Consider the following 16,466-nt stretch of genomic DNA (forward strand, 5'->3'; position numbering starts at 1 on the left):
TGGAAGAGGCTAGAGCCTTCCCAAAGAGATTGTCCTCACAGTTTGAGAAACATTATTACTATGAAAACCCATCGGGAAAGAGGTACTTGATTTTGGACTTCCCTTTTAATGATGACATAGGTATGCCAAGTAAATTTTCATTTAAATTAGAGTTTTGACATTGGCTAGTGTTATTAACACTTGTGTCATACGATTTTATGTAAGCATGAGGTAGAGCTATTACTAATGAAATAGCATGGTAAACATTGGTGCTTTCTTCAAAATTGTCTAATCTTTCATAAAAGAAAAAGATAAAGGTGAGATTTTGCTGTTTTATCACATTACTAAGATCAATTTATCATCAAAGTGTATTTTTATTAAATTACTAATATTATAACATTTGCTTAAATCTCAGTGCTTTTGCAATATGTTTACTTTTTTATTTCTCACAGTAGTTTACTTGTAAAAAAAACAAACAAAAAAAAAAACCAAAAACCAAAAAGTCACTCTTCCTCAGTTGGGTGGATGAGTGGACTGAGATGGAACTGACTCTAAAAGCACTCACTGTTTCCCTTTCCAGTCCATGCTAGGTGGTGGGGGCATGCCAGCTCGAATCAGACTGATAGTTAAAATGGGGATTAATTCTTTTTGTTCTTATATTTGCTTATTTTTAAAAAGACTTGCAAGACAGCTTAAAGCTTTAAAAAGATTGCTGCAGTATTTATTGCTTCTAATTAGGCTAATTTTGTTCATCTATAGATGAAAATAAATTTTAACAATCAAGGGCATTTAATCTATACATAATACTGCCCAATGTGATCATCAGTTTAAAAAATACTTCCTCTTCTGTTTTTGCTGTTTATGAGGGATTGCAGTATAAATTAATAAAAATGTATATTTCTTACTAATCTTTGAAAATATAATTTCTTTTGATAAACCATCAGAAATCCAAATAGGTTTTTTATCTTGGTCTTTGATGAACTATCTTTACTAGTAATGATAGACTTAATTTTATATTTTATCTTTATATATATTTTTTAAGTTACAATTGAGGATCATGTAAGGTTTTCAATTCCCATTTATTACCAGATTACAATTTCATATGATCATAGAATCTTAGAATTGAAAGAGATCCTACATACTTTTAGAACTGTACCTTCTGTGCATTCTATCTTAAGAATTCTTTGCTTGACTACGTTATGAATACACCTAATTTCCTGTTGCTTTTACTGACAAAATGATTTCTCTCAAAGGAAATACTTTCTTTATAATTTTTAATGGGCAAAAATCTATCAAACTTTTTTCATGGATTTGTATTTAGTTTATTGACATTGTTGCTATAAGATTATTCTAAATATTCATTATTATAGACTTTAATATAGTAGTATGTAACTAATTTATTTACTAATATAGAATGATATGCAGAAGTATTTAATTTCAGCACCAAAATGCAAAGACAAAAACTTTAATTATATCAATAAATACTGTACTAATTGGTCTTTTAAAACTTGCTTAGGTAAATTTAGCCAGGTATGTTGGCAGCTCTATCACGGAACTGTCCCTTTTTATTCCTGCCTCTTGGGACACTTTTCTAACATGAATTCAGTCTGGTTTCTCACAAAGAGCAAGAGCTGCAGGTGTTCCTGGGCTGCCTGGAGGATTCTGAGTGACAGACTAGTGCCTAGACTTTGTGACCAGGCAGACTGCTCTTTTTACTCTTCTGGGATGTCGAATATGGGTTTTGCCAAGTACAATGGGGCAGTTGCTAAGTTGGCTTATGTATATTCCAGAATATTTCTGGTCTCTGGACAGACTTTTAGGGTAACTGTCCATGAGTTTGCATCTGAAAACTTGCATTTCTTTTGATATCATTAGGCCTACTTCCTATGGTGAATCAGCCCTGACATTAGTTTCTCAATGTGTCAAGATTTGGCTTAGATCTTTCTCTTCTAAGTAGTCTTTGGAAAACATGGTTCTCATATTTATTGTACTTCTCATTTTGGATTATTAAGACTTTTAAAGTTATTCACAAAATTGTGGAGATTTTATTTTTAATTTTCTGGGACTGTGAGAATAATATTAGATGACAGATATTTTTTCAAAAATTATCCCACACTTATTTTGTGGTTTCCAAATAAATACATCTTAATTTAGAAAAGATTACACAAGTCAAAATAAAAGATTTTCTCTTTTCAGTTCTTCACTGTGTGCTCCATTTTATTTTGTTTTATTTTGGACATAATCACAGGATGAGGTTTAAACAAGTCTCTGAAAATACACCAATCTTAAAAGTTCGGGTTACAGCTGTAAAACTGCTTCATTCGTATGTGTTCACCTTGTGGGACACACTGGCAGTGGAGCCAAAGAAACTGAATCGTAGCTCATGTGGAAAAGACTGTAAGATTACTGGCAAAGAGAAGCCCCCAAATTAAAATACTTTTGTTGTAACTTTTAAAACTTGAGCTCATCTTTAAATATACTCATAAACTCAGTTTGCTTCATTGTCTTTGAAATAATTGAAATAGCATTTTCATGGAATCACTTTTAATTCATGTGTTTAAACTTGTCTGACATCGGTATACCAGAATTTTCTATCTATTGTCCGACCACCCAGTCTCCTGCAGGTTGCTTGTTAGCGGTTTGGTTTACTGAAATGGAGTATACATCCATAAAGAACGCTGCCTCTCCAAAGCCAGCAGATGAGCACACTCATTGCTGTAGTGCTCTTCCCTCTCCACAGTTGTTCTTTGATAATTCGTTTTTTTTAACTTGATGTTTAAGGCTACCCAGTTACAGATGCTGCATTGTAGCTGGTCTTTTAAGACAGTTTGAAATATTAACTTGATTGTGTTTTCTTAGGGGAAAATGATGGGTGGGAGAAAAGGGCAAGAAAATTAAAATGATTCTTAAAATATAAGTGTTTGGGGAAACTACTCAGCTAAAGTTTTATAAAAATCTGACTTGCGTGTTTTTTGTTTTTGTTTTTTCTTCATTTGCTGTGCTTATATAAACAGTGTGACACCATCGCCACAACAGGTTCGGGTCTGTCCTCCCCGTATGTTACCTGAAGATGGACCTAATCTTTCCTCTGCTCGTGGCATTTTGTCGCTTATCCAGTCTTCTACTCGTAGGGCTTACCAGCAGATCTTGGATGTGCTGGATGAAAACCGCAGGTGACTGGCCATCAGAGACTCTCGCCAGCTTCGTTGCATACTTTTTGGCTCCTTCTAGTGGATTGTGGTGTCTTCCTTTTTTGTTTGCACCTTCGTCTCTTTCTAAGATGCAGTGGTTTAAACAGTTTGCTTTGCTTTCTTTTAATTTGAAATTATTGTCCAAAATTCACATTTCATAAGATTCTGTTAGCTTTTCTTCAGTCAGGGAAATTATTTACTTAATAACTACACACAGGAAGAATAACGATTTTTCCAAAGGTTTTGTTGACTTGTTCTAAGTACTCAAGTCCATTTTGGCTATGCTAGGGATACTATTGGATTGAGTGTAGGATGTTGAACTGGAGTGTATTAATTTTCTTTAGTAAGTCTTTTGATTTCATCATTTATGGTACTAATGTGGTTGATTAATGAAACAGATTTGAAACTTTGATGTCAGTGTAGCTGCCAGGACTTTTTTTTTCCAATTCCTCTAAATAGGGATTTCTAGGCCTGTGTTGAAAATCCCAGGTAATGTTTGTCTTTTTGAAAATCCGATCTTTTTCCGTATTGATAACTTCTGAACATCAAGTAAAATCATTAATAGCATACTTAGACTTGTTCATACAAATAAATTTTTTGCCATTATTTTTGTCCTTACTTCATTACTACATAGTTTTTTTAAAAAAGTTGAAATTTGGGAAGCTTTCCGGCAAAGTATGGGAAAGGTACAGTCTGTTTTCTTTTCACTCCTAACATTTTATCTAGTAACTCTGAGAGTCAATGTTGACTTTCGCAATTTGAAGAATCCCCAGTGAATTCCTCTGGCTCTTCCATAAACCTGACTTCTTACCTGAGGAACTGATATGTGTATGGCTTTTTCTGGACAAACTTTCTTGTTGAGTGCTTTGATCCTCACACAAATTCTGGGGTTTTTCCCATATTTCATAGACAAGTTGTCCATATTGCTCAACAGGAGTTTCTGAGCCTTTCCAGGGTGGTCTAGTAGTATACATTCGGGCCCAGTGACTTAAAGAGTTTAAAGAGAAAGCCCATGGCAGGGGGGAAGTTTTATATATACATATATATAAATATATATATAAATATATATATAAATATATATATATATATATATATATATATATATATATGATCTCCCCAAAGGTTTCAAGTCCCTTTTATGCTCTTTGAAGCTTCAAGGACTGTCTTAGAATATTTGAGGCCTGGAAGAAGCAGCATGTTTTAGAAAAAAAAACATGTATTTAGGGAGTCACTCAGATTCCGTCTTGATCCACCCCACTGAGTAGCTAGCTTCATGATGACCTTTGATAAATTGTTTATCTTCTCTAGTCCTTATTTTTCTCATCTATTAAGAAAATATGAAGGGTAATAATATTACCTAGTTTTCTAGATTCTTGTGAGGAATCTCTCCCCTATCGCCTACCACCACTTTTATTTCACAGTAGGGATAATGGCCTCCAATTTTATTCAGTGTGGTGGGAGATCCTTCAAAAGAGACTGAATATAAAATACCTGGAGCTTAAGAAGTAGTATTTCCGAAGGCCTGTTTTCTCCACCCTCCTTAAAATAAATTCATTCTTTACCTGGTATCCTCTTTAATTTTTAATTACAGTCAGTCCTTAGAAGAGACCAGATTATTATGTCAAATTATAACATATCAGATGCTATTACAGTGAAAATATATGAATGAGAAAGATACTTATAAATCCTATGTAAATTAAATAATAGCTAGATGACAAAGCCCCAGTACATACACACAGTTCAATGCAGTTATATGGAACTTGTAAAAAAGTTGGATTTTTTTTTTTTTTAATAATGGAAAAACATTTTGACTCCAGCTCACAAGTACAAAATCACAAATCTTACTAATGTAAACTTTACTTTGTATTTTTATATTATGAAAAACTGTTTTGAGCCCTAAGTTAAGTTTTATCTATTTTTTCATTGTAATGAAATGATAACTTTAAAATCCCTTTTCTGGGAAGGAATTATGTTTTTTTATTCAGTTAAATGAGATTTTTTAAAAAATACATAAAGTAGTTGTATTAATTTTTTGCTCCTGTGTATACACCATTGTTGTTATCTTGGAGCCTAGCAGGTTAGATTCTTATTAGTCTTATTGGATGCTTTCATTATTGAAAGGGTTTTGTTTTGTTTCGTTTTTTTATCGTTGTATTTCAAACTCTTGCAATCTAAACGCTGAACAAGATTTAATCAGAATTGTTAAGTGCCAAATCAGTATTTATCTCTACTATAAGAACTGTCTCGAACGACTTTTCAGATATAAACACTAGGAATGTGAAATTTGGATAATGGTCTACTTGCATGGTTTTAAAATGATACTGCTTATAAAGTTTCAAGTGCTTTTATGTTCCTTGCTTTGTGCATCATTTTTTCCTTTACTACTCTTGGCTATTACGCTAATGTATCTTATCTTTGGTCTTATGCCATCACATTAGGTAGAGTTAAATTAAGCTAGAATTATTTGACAGTCAGGGAGGGAGGAGGGGAGAGGGAGGAAAGGAAGAAGAAAGAAGATAGTCTGCCTTACTATCATAAAATTATGCAGATTCACAGTTGCTTAACATAAAAAGGGACACTCTTGAAAGGTTTATTCATGTATTACATACTCATTTTCTCATCTTATGAGAACTTACATGATCTAAAACCAAGCTCAACATGAAGACAAAGGTAAAATGTATGTACACATTAGCAAAGTTAACTTATCAAAGCACCTCAGACAAGCACAAGGTATGTTCTTTGGATTTTAGATGCTATTATGACTTAGCCCTTGGCTAGTTAGGAAATGCTCAACTCTTCTGACATCTGCTAGAGCGCCATATCTCATTCTCCAATGCAAAATATTAACATTTTTAAGAAGAGACTTTCTATGTAAGAACATTATTTAAGCACTGACATATTAGTTAGCCATGCTTAGCATGTTTAAGTTTTATTTTTAGAAGGGGCTTGATTATTTTTATATAGTTTTCTTTTGCATATTCTACAAGCTTTGAGTATGTAAGAAATCACCATATACATAATTTTATATTTTTTGCAAGTGTCCGTATAAATATATTAGTTGGAAAACCTAGAATGCAAAGATGTAGTTGAAATAGTGTTTGTTATTTATAATTTATCTTTTTAAAATATGTGTATAATTCCTGGTCCCCTAATTAAATTATTTATTTACTGTAGCAGTTTTCATTTTTTAAAACAAGAAACACATATTCTGTTAAGTCAGATGATTTTTTACTCAAGATGGTGAGTATCCAAGTTAATGCTGTAACTTGGACAGCCTTGAGTCCCGTTCCCTTTTGTCACATTAATCACAAAACATACTGTTAAACATATTATCAAACTTAAAAAAGATTTGTAATGTATTAAATTATACTTATGGAAGAAAGTGGTACTATGCCAAATGCCTGTCTAATTTACTCTTATATTATATGTGTCAATTGCCAGTGTAAGAAGACAAAATGAAATACGTTGTGAAAGGTAACTGTAACTATCTTCTGGCTCTGCATTATAAAAGGGAAATCTCTGTGGTGGAATATACTGAATGTGACAGATCCATTTGAGCATGTTAGTGTGAATGTCTTTCAAAACTTTAGGTAGCACATAGCATTGGCTTTATTTAAACATTCTCTTGTTAGTATAATGTAAGATTGTAATTCACTGGTAACAGTTTTTCTAATGCCACAGAGTAAATATATTAATAGGATGGGATGGGTTTAAAACCTGTCTCAAGCCGTATGTGATTTCTCACTGTTCTTTAGTGAACAAATTAGAATTCTAACAGGTCTTCCCCAGAAGTATCTGAATTTCTTATCATCTAGGCTCCAGAAATTTAATAAAGCAACAGTAGTGCCTTTAGGAAGCGTATAAGCTAACCATTAAAACTTTCTTTAATATATTGAATTGACAAAATAATGATTTGTATTATAGCCAAAATTCTACAAATATGGCAACTTACCAAAACAAAACAAAAACTAGTGCATTTGCTATTAAATGTTTACTATAATTAAGAATTGCCTTCGTATTTAAATTCAGGCTAAACCTGATCAGTACTTAAGAGATGAGACATTCAAAATAGAATGTAAGGATTCCTAAAATCCTTATATGGATCCTATACCCCAACCTTCTCTCTGTGTTCAGTAAATATTGCTTATTACTTTTTGGGGAATTGACCAGTGACCTTGTGGAACTTTTGTTTTCTGATTTAAAAAAAAATAAGATTTCTTGGAAAGGTTTCTGCTTACCTAGGTAAGGAACTAATTGTCCTCTGGAAACAAAGTATGCGCTGAGCTAAGTGACAATCCCCACAAAGTTTTCCAGTGTACCTTAGTCTTCATTTCCAATAGCCCTGTATGTCACTCCCGGTTGCCTCGCGATCAGACTCAGTATTGTGGCTTCTAGAATATGCTGTAATATGTCCTTCACAGCACGGCTCCGGTCCCAGCTCCAGAACTGAGGCTTGCAGCTTTGCTCTGGAGAGCTCAGGGTTTGAATGAGACACAGCTACGTTAAGATATCAGGCACTAATCAAAATTAAAGAGGCGTGAAGGAAGCAATTGTGGGATTTGTGGGTAGTGAAATTTTTAGTTTTCGAGATAGTCTGTTGCTAATCGATGAGCAACCATGATCATGCAGGTGCTTCTAACCGGTTCTTGACATGCTTCTAAAGTTGATGTGACTTTTTTCCAACTGAAAGAGAGCAATTACACTTTTTAAACAGAGTTGTCCTTTGTCTTGAATTTCATAAATTAAAATACAAGGACCCCAAAATTATTTTATATGTTGGTGCTATTTTGTTAACTATAGATTTCCTTTATTTTTAACCCATTGAAAATACTAAATTTATGAAAATCTTAAAATGGAGGACTTGGGAGACAAAGATGTTTAAAGTATTTGAAATATATTGTATTGAAACATACAATATAATCCTATTTGACATTTATTTGTCTTGTTTTTGCTTTTATTCTATTACTTCTCCGTTTCCTGATTCTATCTGTGCCTTCTCCAAAAACCTGCCTTAGACCCGTGTTGCGTGGTGGGTCTGCTGCCGCCACTTCTAATCCTCATCATGACAACGTCAGGTAAATTTTGAGACTTTGTAACTACCAGGGTGAATAGCTGGCTGAATTTGTATTTTGCAGGCAATAATGCATGTAGTAGCCATGCCTTTATATTGTAGCTTGAGCCTCTACAGTTTTCTCAATGAGTACATCCTGCTTTTCTCTGAGAACAGTGAGTAGTCACTCATGACATTTGGCCACCAGAGTGAGGAAAACACTTAATTGTACTACAGTATCGTGTATCCTCATGTTTTTATTTAAATCCAGTTTCATTAACTTATAGGAGATCATGCTAAAATGGAAAATGTCACCTTAAATCTTCTTATATGCATCCTTTTCATTGTTGCCTGAGCTTCTGTCCGGCGTTTTCTTTTTATTTAATTGTCTATAATATCATCTTCTGTGTATAGAGAAAGCTGTCGGTAAGGCATCATCTTAAATTGGGGAAAATCAGCATTGACAGTTTGGGTAAATTAAACATAAAAGGAATTTAAGAATTTTTATCATCTGTTGATTTCAGCTTTTCTCTTATTTTTGCCCCTTTCACACATGCTTAATCTGAGTAATAATTTCTTCTGTTAAGCATAAGACAGATAGAATAGCACATATAAATACTTAAGGTTCTCACGTGCCAAAATCCCCATTTCCCATATTCTAGGGGTGAGGAATTTGGTTAGTGTTCATAGATACCATTACTAATTTTTTCAGAGTTTATTTTGTTTGTTTAAGCACAAATACATTATCTGTAGCATTAGACTTAAAACTGGCAGCATTATTTCTGTGATGAAGGGAAGCTGGCACATTCATTTTTAGGCAAGAGAAGAGGGAACCTGCAGTTTCTCACTGTAGGTAGTTAAGGTGAGAAGAATTGGAAGTGCCTTAGGGACCCTCCCACTCTGCCGATCTGTTTCTTCTGACAGCACTAACCACATCCATTGTAAGTTTTCCAACTTACTCCTAAGTTTGTCTCTATTTTCAACCAGTGATCTGACTTACACTTTTTTCTGTTTTAAAGTTAAATTATAATAAATTTTTTGCCATATCCTTAAATTTTTTTTGCAAATGAAGATTTTTTTTTTTACAGATATTGAAACCCTTAATTCAGGATTTAAATTGTGACTAATCCTTTTAAGTTGTACTTAGTTCAGTCCAGGTCCCCTGACCTTTGAAGCAATTGCTTCTATTGTTTGAATTTTTCCCCAGTTATTCATCTCATGCATGACCGCACAGAAATAGAACAGTTGTGGTTTTTTTGTGTTTTGTGGGGGTTTTTTTAGGATAAAGTGTAGAGAAGAGGTGTCTCCAGCTCTTATTTTTTCTACTAATCATTTAATTCTGTCATAATGTTCAAAGGAATAATTAATGCAGATGTTTGTAATCCCATAGTTGTAGCATCTACTAACTTTACAGCTTACTTCTCTAACTGCTGCAGTTACTCTCAGTATTCCAGAACATTCACTCTGTCCCCATGAGGAAAGGGGCAGTTAATGAGAAAGCAAGTTAGTTTAGCCATCAAAGGCACATTTAGAGATTGTTCTATATTATCTAGAGTTAGTACTACCATGTTATTGAAAGTGTATCCTGTCTGGTGTTTTTGGATGGTTTTAAATTGTATTTGAAACAAAAGAATGTTCTGAATAGACTTGTTTTTAACATGTCTGCATGAGAACTGTATTTCTCCTTATACCCCTTTGTGTGGTAAGGTGCTTTTTATAATGGAGACCTACTTGGTATATTAGAAAATATCTATGTGCCAACTTTGTAGATTTCATAGGAGTAACTTTTAAATTCAGTTTTATTTATATTCTGCTCATTCAGAACAGTTAATATGCCATTTTACTGAAATAGCCATACAGGAGTAAAATAGGATATAAACATGTGAGGTGTGTAAGTTGTATCTCAATAAAACTCTTCATTAAAAATATATTTAAAAAGTGGAAATCCAGGCAAAGAGGAAGAGTATTTGTGTGTAGTTGTTTCTCAGAAGTTTATTGTCATTCATTTAAAAATCAGTGTCCTTTTAGAAGTAACTGCATTTGAACAAGAAGTACTTTTTTGTGTGCTTTTTCCGGAGTTTGTCTTAGTGGCTTTCCAGTATTATTATTTCCTACACAGCCTCTTAATTATTGATTATTGAGCTAGTTCTGGATCTCAATGTAGTGACAAGATGTATTCAGGCGATTTTACAGTAGAGAGTAATTGGAAAATAAGAAGAGTAGAAATGACAAGAAAAGAGGCAATGAGAGGAGGAAGAGAAATAAAAATGATCAGTCTTATTTTGCTAGCTAGAGTTAGTGTCCCTGCCAGTGAGTCTCAGCAGGGGCTCCTTGCAGCCACACATGGACATAAGTTTGTCTAAGTATTGTATATTGTTATATTCTAGAGTGGTAGCCCTCAAGTCTTTTCACCCACGGGTCCTATTTTAACGATGCCAGTCCCTCTGAGTTGAAAAGTGTCTCCTTTTTTGTATCTTTAGTGAGGATTCTTCTTATTCTCAAAGTTTCAAGGCACTTGCCAATATTTAAGGTAGTTGTTAAGTTGTTTTCTTTCCTTTATTAGTAACAACTCAGATTGTAAAATACTTTAGGAATTTATATTGTTATTCCAATCTTTTGAACAAGTCTTTGAACACTATACATTACATTACATGACTTGTCAGGTACTCTTAATTCTATTCTAATATTTAATTGTATTTTTATTTCTTATCTGCTAGGTATGGCATTTCAAATATAGATGCAACAGTTGAAGGAACTGCCGATGACATGAATGTTGTAGATGCAGTTTCATTAAGACGACAGGTATTTAATATATCAAATAAGATATAATCCTAAGTGATAGTCTATAATGTTTAAAGTGACAGTTCCAAACATTTCATCACTTTCTCTCCTGTGGAAGTCATGAATGGAAATATTTTATCAGTCAAACTACTTATTAAACCATAATTGAATTTCCCATTTTGATGAAAGATGTATTAAACCACCATTTACATGTTTTGATCAGCATAAAACAGTATTGCCCAAATGGATTGTGGTAGTTCTGCTGAATAACAAAGGATATTGACATTTTAGTGAACGAGGAAAGCCATAAAAGACTTGCTTGGCTTTTGGAAATGTGGAATGGTCACTTGGGCCTGTGTTTTTGTGTTTGAGAACTGCATTTTGGAAACTGCTCTCAGTGTGCAGAGGGTCTTCTGTGGTCTTTCTTAGAACTACAGTTGCATATGTATATTTTTTAATACTTTTATTGACTTCAGAGAAGGGAGAGAGAGAGAGAGAGAGCGAGAGAGAGAGAGAGAGGAGAGAGAGAAAGAGAAACATCAATGATGAGAGAGAAAAATATGTATATTTTTAATATGTACTCCCAGCCTCTAGAGTCATACAGACATACACATGTGGGGAAAGCATATTCAATATTCTAATTGTTTCTATGCCAAATAGACGTGGAAGGGAAAGAATTCAAAGTAAAATATTTCTAAGTAAAGATCAAGAAACGAAATATTTTAGCATAAGAATAAATCAGAATATCATTTTAAAGATTTAATATAATACAAAGTTAATATGAAGCAAATACTTTTTCATTTTGAATCTAATTTTGTTGAAACATAAATGGAAGCTATATCATAAGTTCTTACATATTTCATATATTTATTTATACTTCACCTATTGAAGAAAGTGATTGAAAGTGATTTCTTTGACCTTTATCATTGATTTCACAATTATACCAACAACCTTGTTTTCTGGAAGTGTAATTTGAGTTTATGTTTTCACAGCGTTCATTTAAGCCTTAACTTAGAGTATAGGACAGACAAAGATGCAGTTGTTATAAATAAACTAAAGGCCAGTGCATGACATTCGTGCACTGGCGGGGGAGGGGTTTCCCTCAGCCCAGCCTGCACCCTCTCGCAGTCCGGGACCCCTCAGGGAATGTCCACCCCAAGGGGTCCTTAGTGCTGCCATGGAGGCAGGAGAGGCTCCCACCACTGCCGCTGCGCTCGCCAGTGGTGAACCCAGCTTCTGGCTGAGCAGCGTTCCCCTATGGGAGCCCACTGACCACCAGGGGGCAGCTCCTGCGTTGAGCATCTCCCCCCTGGTGGTCAGTGCACGTCATAGCAACCGGTCTTTTCTGCCATTCGGTCAATTTTCATATTGGCCTTTTATTATAAACTAGAGTCCCGATGCACGAAATTCGTGCAAGAGTAGGCCTTGCTTCCCCAGCTGCCGACATCGGCTTCCCTCTGGCACTCAAGACCCAGGCTTCCCTCCGGCCACCAGCAGGCACCCGGGACCTGGGCTTCCCTCTCAGCCCCAGCTTCATGTCCAGAAGGACGTCCAGTCTAATTAGCATATTACACTTTTATTATTATAGATAAATAACTCACACACATGCTTTGGGACTTTAAAAGGAGTAGAAAGCCAGTTGGGAAACTATGACTTTCTAAGATAATTAACATAAATGGAGTCACCAGAAGATTCTACAGAATTTATATTTGTATTTATGACCTGGCAGTAAGGGAAGCTGCTATTTCTACAGCTCTCTTTGCTCCATTGCCTGTTTGGGAACCCAACAGTCTGGAGTCCATTTGATGTAGTGATGAGCAGTTCAGGGGTCACTAGCTTCAGGATACAAAATGAAACCCACTTTTGGGGTGGGGAGTATTAAAAAGCTGCCTTGTGCCCTAACCAGTTTGGCTCAGTGGTTAAAAGTGTTGGCCTGAAGACAAAAGGGTTCCAGTTTTGATTCTGGTCAGGGCCACATTGCCCTGGTTGCGGACTCAATCCCCAGTAGGGGGCGTGCAGGAGACAGCCAATCAATGATTCTCTCTCATTAATGTTTCTATCTCTCTCTCCCTCTCCCTTCCTCTCTGAAATCAATAAAAATGTGTTTTTTTTTTTAAAAAAAAAAAAGCTACTCAAAAATGCTCAGATAGAAATATCTTAATGATTCAAAGCAATGCCACTTTTCTATTGGCAGTAAAATAAGATTGGTAGTGTAAGAACATAGTATCCCATGGAACCAAATAAACTACTTACTCATTTTGAGTAGTGGGAAAGGTAATTTTTAGACACTTTTATTGTTTACTGAATTGGCCCTAACAGAAAAGTGGTGGCTTAGCACTGATAAATCAGATGATTGGAATGGCCATCCCCGCCCTACATGGGTTGCAGGTTCTATCCCCGTGGGGTCACATGTGGAAGACAAGCAATTGATATTTCTCCCATCGGTGTTTCTCTTTCTCCACTTCCCTCCCTCTCTCTTTCCCGTCCTCGCTCTCTCCCTGCCTCTAAAATCAATAAACATCCTTGCATGAGGATTTAAAAAAAAAAAAAAGAGGGAAGGAAAATAGACCCTTTCTAACTCAGAAATTTGGAAAAGGGAAAGCGAGAAGAGTATTTAAGTGAATCTTAGCTGTCATAGATAACTTTTCTATATAGTTTATTTTTATATTGCTCCAAATGAAACTTCCCATGTTTATAATAATTATCTTGACAAATTATACTACTTTATAAGAATTTGATCACTCCTTACATTAAAGCTTCTATCTTGTTGGTTTTGTTTTTCACTTAGATAATCAAATTAAATCGACGTCTACAACTTCTAGAAGAGGAGAACAAAGAACGTGCTAAAAGAGAAATGGTCATGTATTCAATTACGGTAGCATTCTGGCTGCTTAATAGCTGGCTCTGGTTTCGCCGCTAGAGTAACCTCAGCTCTCAAAAAATACTGTCTCAGCAGCTGGAAATATAAAGAATTTGCAAACTTCTTTGTTTCTGTGTTTGCATTGAATATGCCATTTTATAGTCCACGCCCTGAAAATGTACTTCTTCCAGAAGGGAAGGGGAAAGACTCATGTTTGCAGAGGTAAAGGTATATTCTGTCACTTAACTGTATTCCCTTGTAACTAGTCCTGCAATAACGCCTACTTAAAATTCTCTCTTTGCATGTTGTGTAAATAGGCTCTGATTTGTTTTTTTAAAGGAATTAATTTTTTGCCACATTAGTTTGCACAAGTAATTCTCTGAATGGGGGAGGGTAGAGAATAGATTTAGAAAAGTATCTGTAAAAGAAAAATCCTTGACTTTGATCTGTTTCCCAAACATTGTTAAACAGTTTTGTTAATAGACATGCTCGCATCCACATTCAGCGTTAACACATCTGAAAGTCATGGTCTGGTGTTAGAATTAATAAAATCAAGCCACCTCATGTTTCACCTTTATTATTAAAATAAGTCCTAATATTTTCAGCAGTTTAATATGTGTGTAAAATATGTGTGCTTACTTTTATTTTAGTTTTTCAGGTGGTTTTCTATAAGGGACATTTTTACTAAGTTCATGTGTGAATGATTTAAAAAACTACAGAATAAGATACAATTGCAGTGTACTTAATAAACTGTCAACCAAAGCAATATTTGTTGATCGGAAGATTTTCTTTCATCATACTGTGCTGTGAGCTTTTTCACATGCTCTTATCTTATATGAACCCAAGTCTCTGTCTCAGGCGCGAGTCATGCAGCTAAGGGCTTGGCAGGAGCAAGACCCTATGTTCTGCTCTTAAGGAATTGACAGATCAATGGAGGAGGCTGGGAATAGGTTTATTAAATAATTAGAGGATGATAAAAACAACTTTATTGAGGAAAAGCAATTTGAGATACATGCCGAAAGGTAGGGAGAGGGGAGAGTGTTTCACATGGTGGATACAGTAAAAAATTAAAGTGTAAAGATTTCAAAACAAGATTGAACAAGGAGGTGGAAGTGAGAAATAAAAAAGTTCGTAAATGGATAGAAACCAAGATGGCGGCATAGGTAAGCACCTAAACTGCTGCCTCGCACAACAATTTCAAAACAACTAAAAGACAGAACGGACACCATCCAGAACCACAGGAAAGCTGGCTGAGTGAAAATTCTACAACTAGAAGGAAAGAGAAAAGCTCACAGAGAATTGGAGGTACAACAAAGGGTCTTTGTGCGCGCAGAGAGGAAGGGCGGCTGAGAGCCTGGCTGACTTTCTCTGGTGGAAGGGGGAAGGAAGGCCCCGACTGCACTGAACCCCAGTTCTGACTGCACGGAACCCCAGTCCCGGGTGAAACCCCGTGGACCCAGGCTCATACAGGGGGAGTCTGGACTGTCAGAGAGGCACCCGGAGACCCGGGGGAGACCTGGGGGGGCCCCGGCGGGCAGGGGTCTGGAGGCGCGTGCGCCAGTGTGCACAAAGGCTGCGGAGGTTGCCACAGATTTTCCCTAGTGGAAGGGAGTCAGAAGCTCCTGACTGCACTAAGCCCCAGTTCTGACTGCACTGAACCCCAGTTCCAGGCGAGCCACTGGGTACCCATGCTCTTGTGGGGGGAATCTGGACTCTCAGGCAGAGACTCGGGAGCCGGGGAAGGCAGAGGTCTGGAGGCGCATGCGCAAGGGCAAGGCTGACGAAGCCAAGACTGTCTGCTCCGCCCTGAGACTCCACCCCATCCAAGCTGAGCACAGAGGCTATTGCAATTTGGCAAGTCTAATCCTATAAGGCTGTCTCCAGCACTGAACTTCTCCCAGCGTAGACACAGCTGATCCTTACGGCCAACTGGCCTGGAGGTCAATTCCTCCCAGTGATACCAATAACAATCAAGACTTAACTACAACAAGGCTGTACACACAGTCCATAAAGGGGTGCACCAAGAGTGTCCACCTCAGGTTAACTGGGGAGGCCGACCCACTGGGCCATATAGGAAACCTAGCACACAAAGCTACCCTACCAACTCAGGGAAGCAACGAAAATGTGGAGACAAAGAAATAGATCACAAACGAAAGAAATGGAGGAAAACAAACGACTGGATATAGAATTCAAAACCACGGTTATAAGGCTTTTCAAGAATATCCTAGAAAAGGCTGATAAATATAACGAGACCCTCGAAGATATGAAAAAGGACCAACTAGAAATTAAACATACACTGACTGAAATAAAAAATATTATACAGAGACCCAAAAACAGACTAGAGGAACACAAGAATCAAGTCAAAGAATTGAAATACAAAGAAGCAAAAAACAACCGAAAAAGCAAAAAGAAAAAAAAATCCAAAAAGTTGAAGATAGTGTAAGAAGCCTCTGGGACAACTTCAAGCGTACCAACATCAGAATTATGGGGGTGCCAGAAGAAGAGAGAGAGCAAGATACTAAAAACCTATTTGAAGAAATAATGACTGAAAACTTCCCCCACCTGGTGAAAGAAATAGACTTACAAGTCCAGGAAGTGCACAGAA

The 16,466-nt window shown here is 36.0% G+C and overlaps 1 protein-coding gene across 17 annotated transcripts in view; it reads left to right on the forward strand.

Moving 5' to 3' along the window:
• Positions 1-16,241, forward strand: part of MFF (mitochondrial fission factor) — a 30,521-nt gene extending 14,280 nt beyond the window's left edge. For 6 of the 17 annotated variants that reach the window (XM_080670493.1, XM_080670497.1, XM_080670486.1 and 3 more), the window contains 4 exons: positions 2,994-3,152; positions 8,186-8,245; positions 10,938-11,022; positions 13,790-16,241. In XM_080670493.1, the coding sequence (XP_080526619.1) occupies positions 2,994-3,152; positions 8,186-8,245; positions 10,938-11,022; positions 13,790-13,921 (436 nt within the window). In that variant the 3' untranslated portion in view covers positions 13,922-16,241. Of the gene's footprint in view, positions 1-2,993; positions 3,153-6,611; positions 6,645-8,185; positions 8,246-10,937; positions 11,023-13,789 lie in introns of all 17 variants that reach the window. The other 11 variants (XM_080670484.1, XM_080670494.1, XM_080670495.1 and 8 more) reach the window with 3 other exon arrangements.
• Positions 16,242-16,466: the final 225 nt, after the last annotated feature.

This window comes from Plecotus auritus, assembly GCF_963455305.1.
Source record: "Plecotus auritus genome assembly, chromosome: 5".
NCBI lineage: Eukaryota > Metazoa > Chordata > Mammalia > Chiroptera > Vespertilionidae > Plecotus > Plecotus auritus.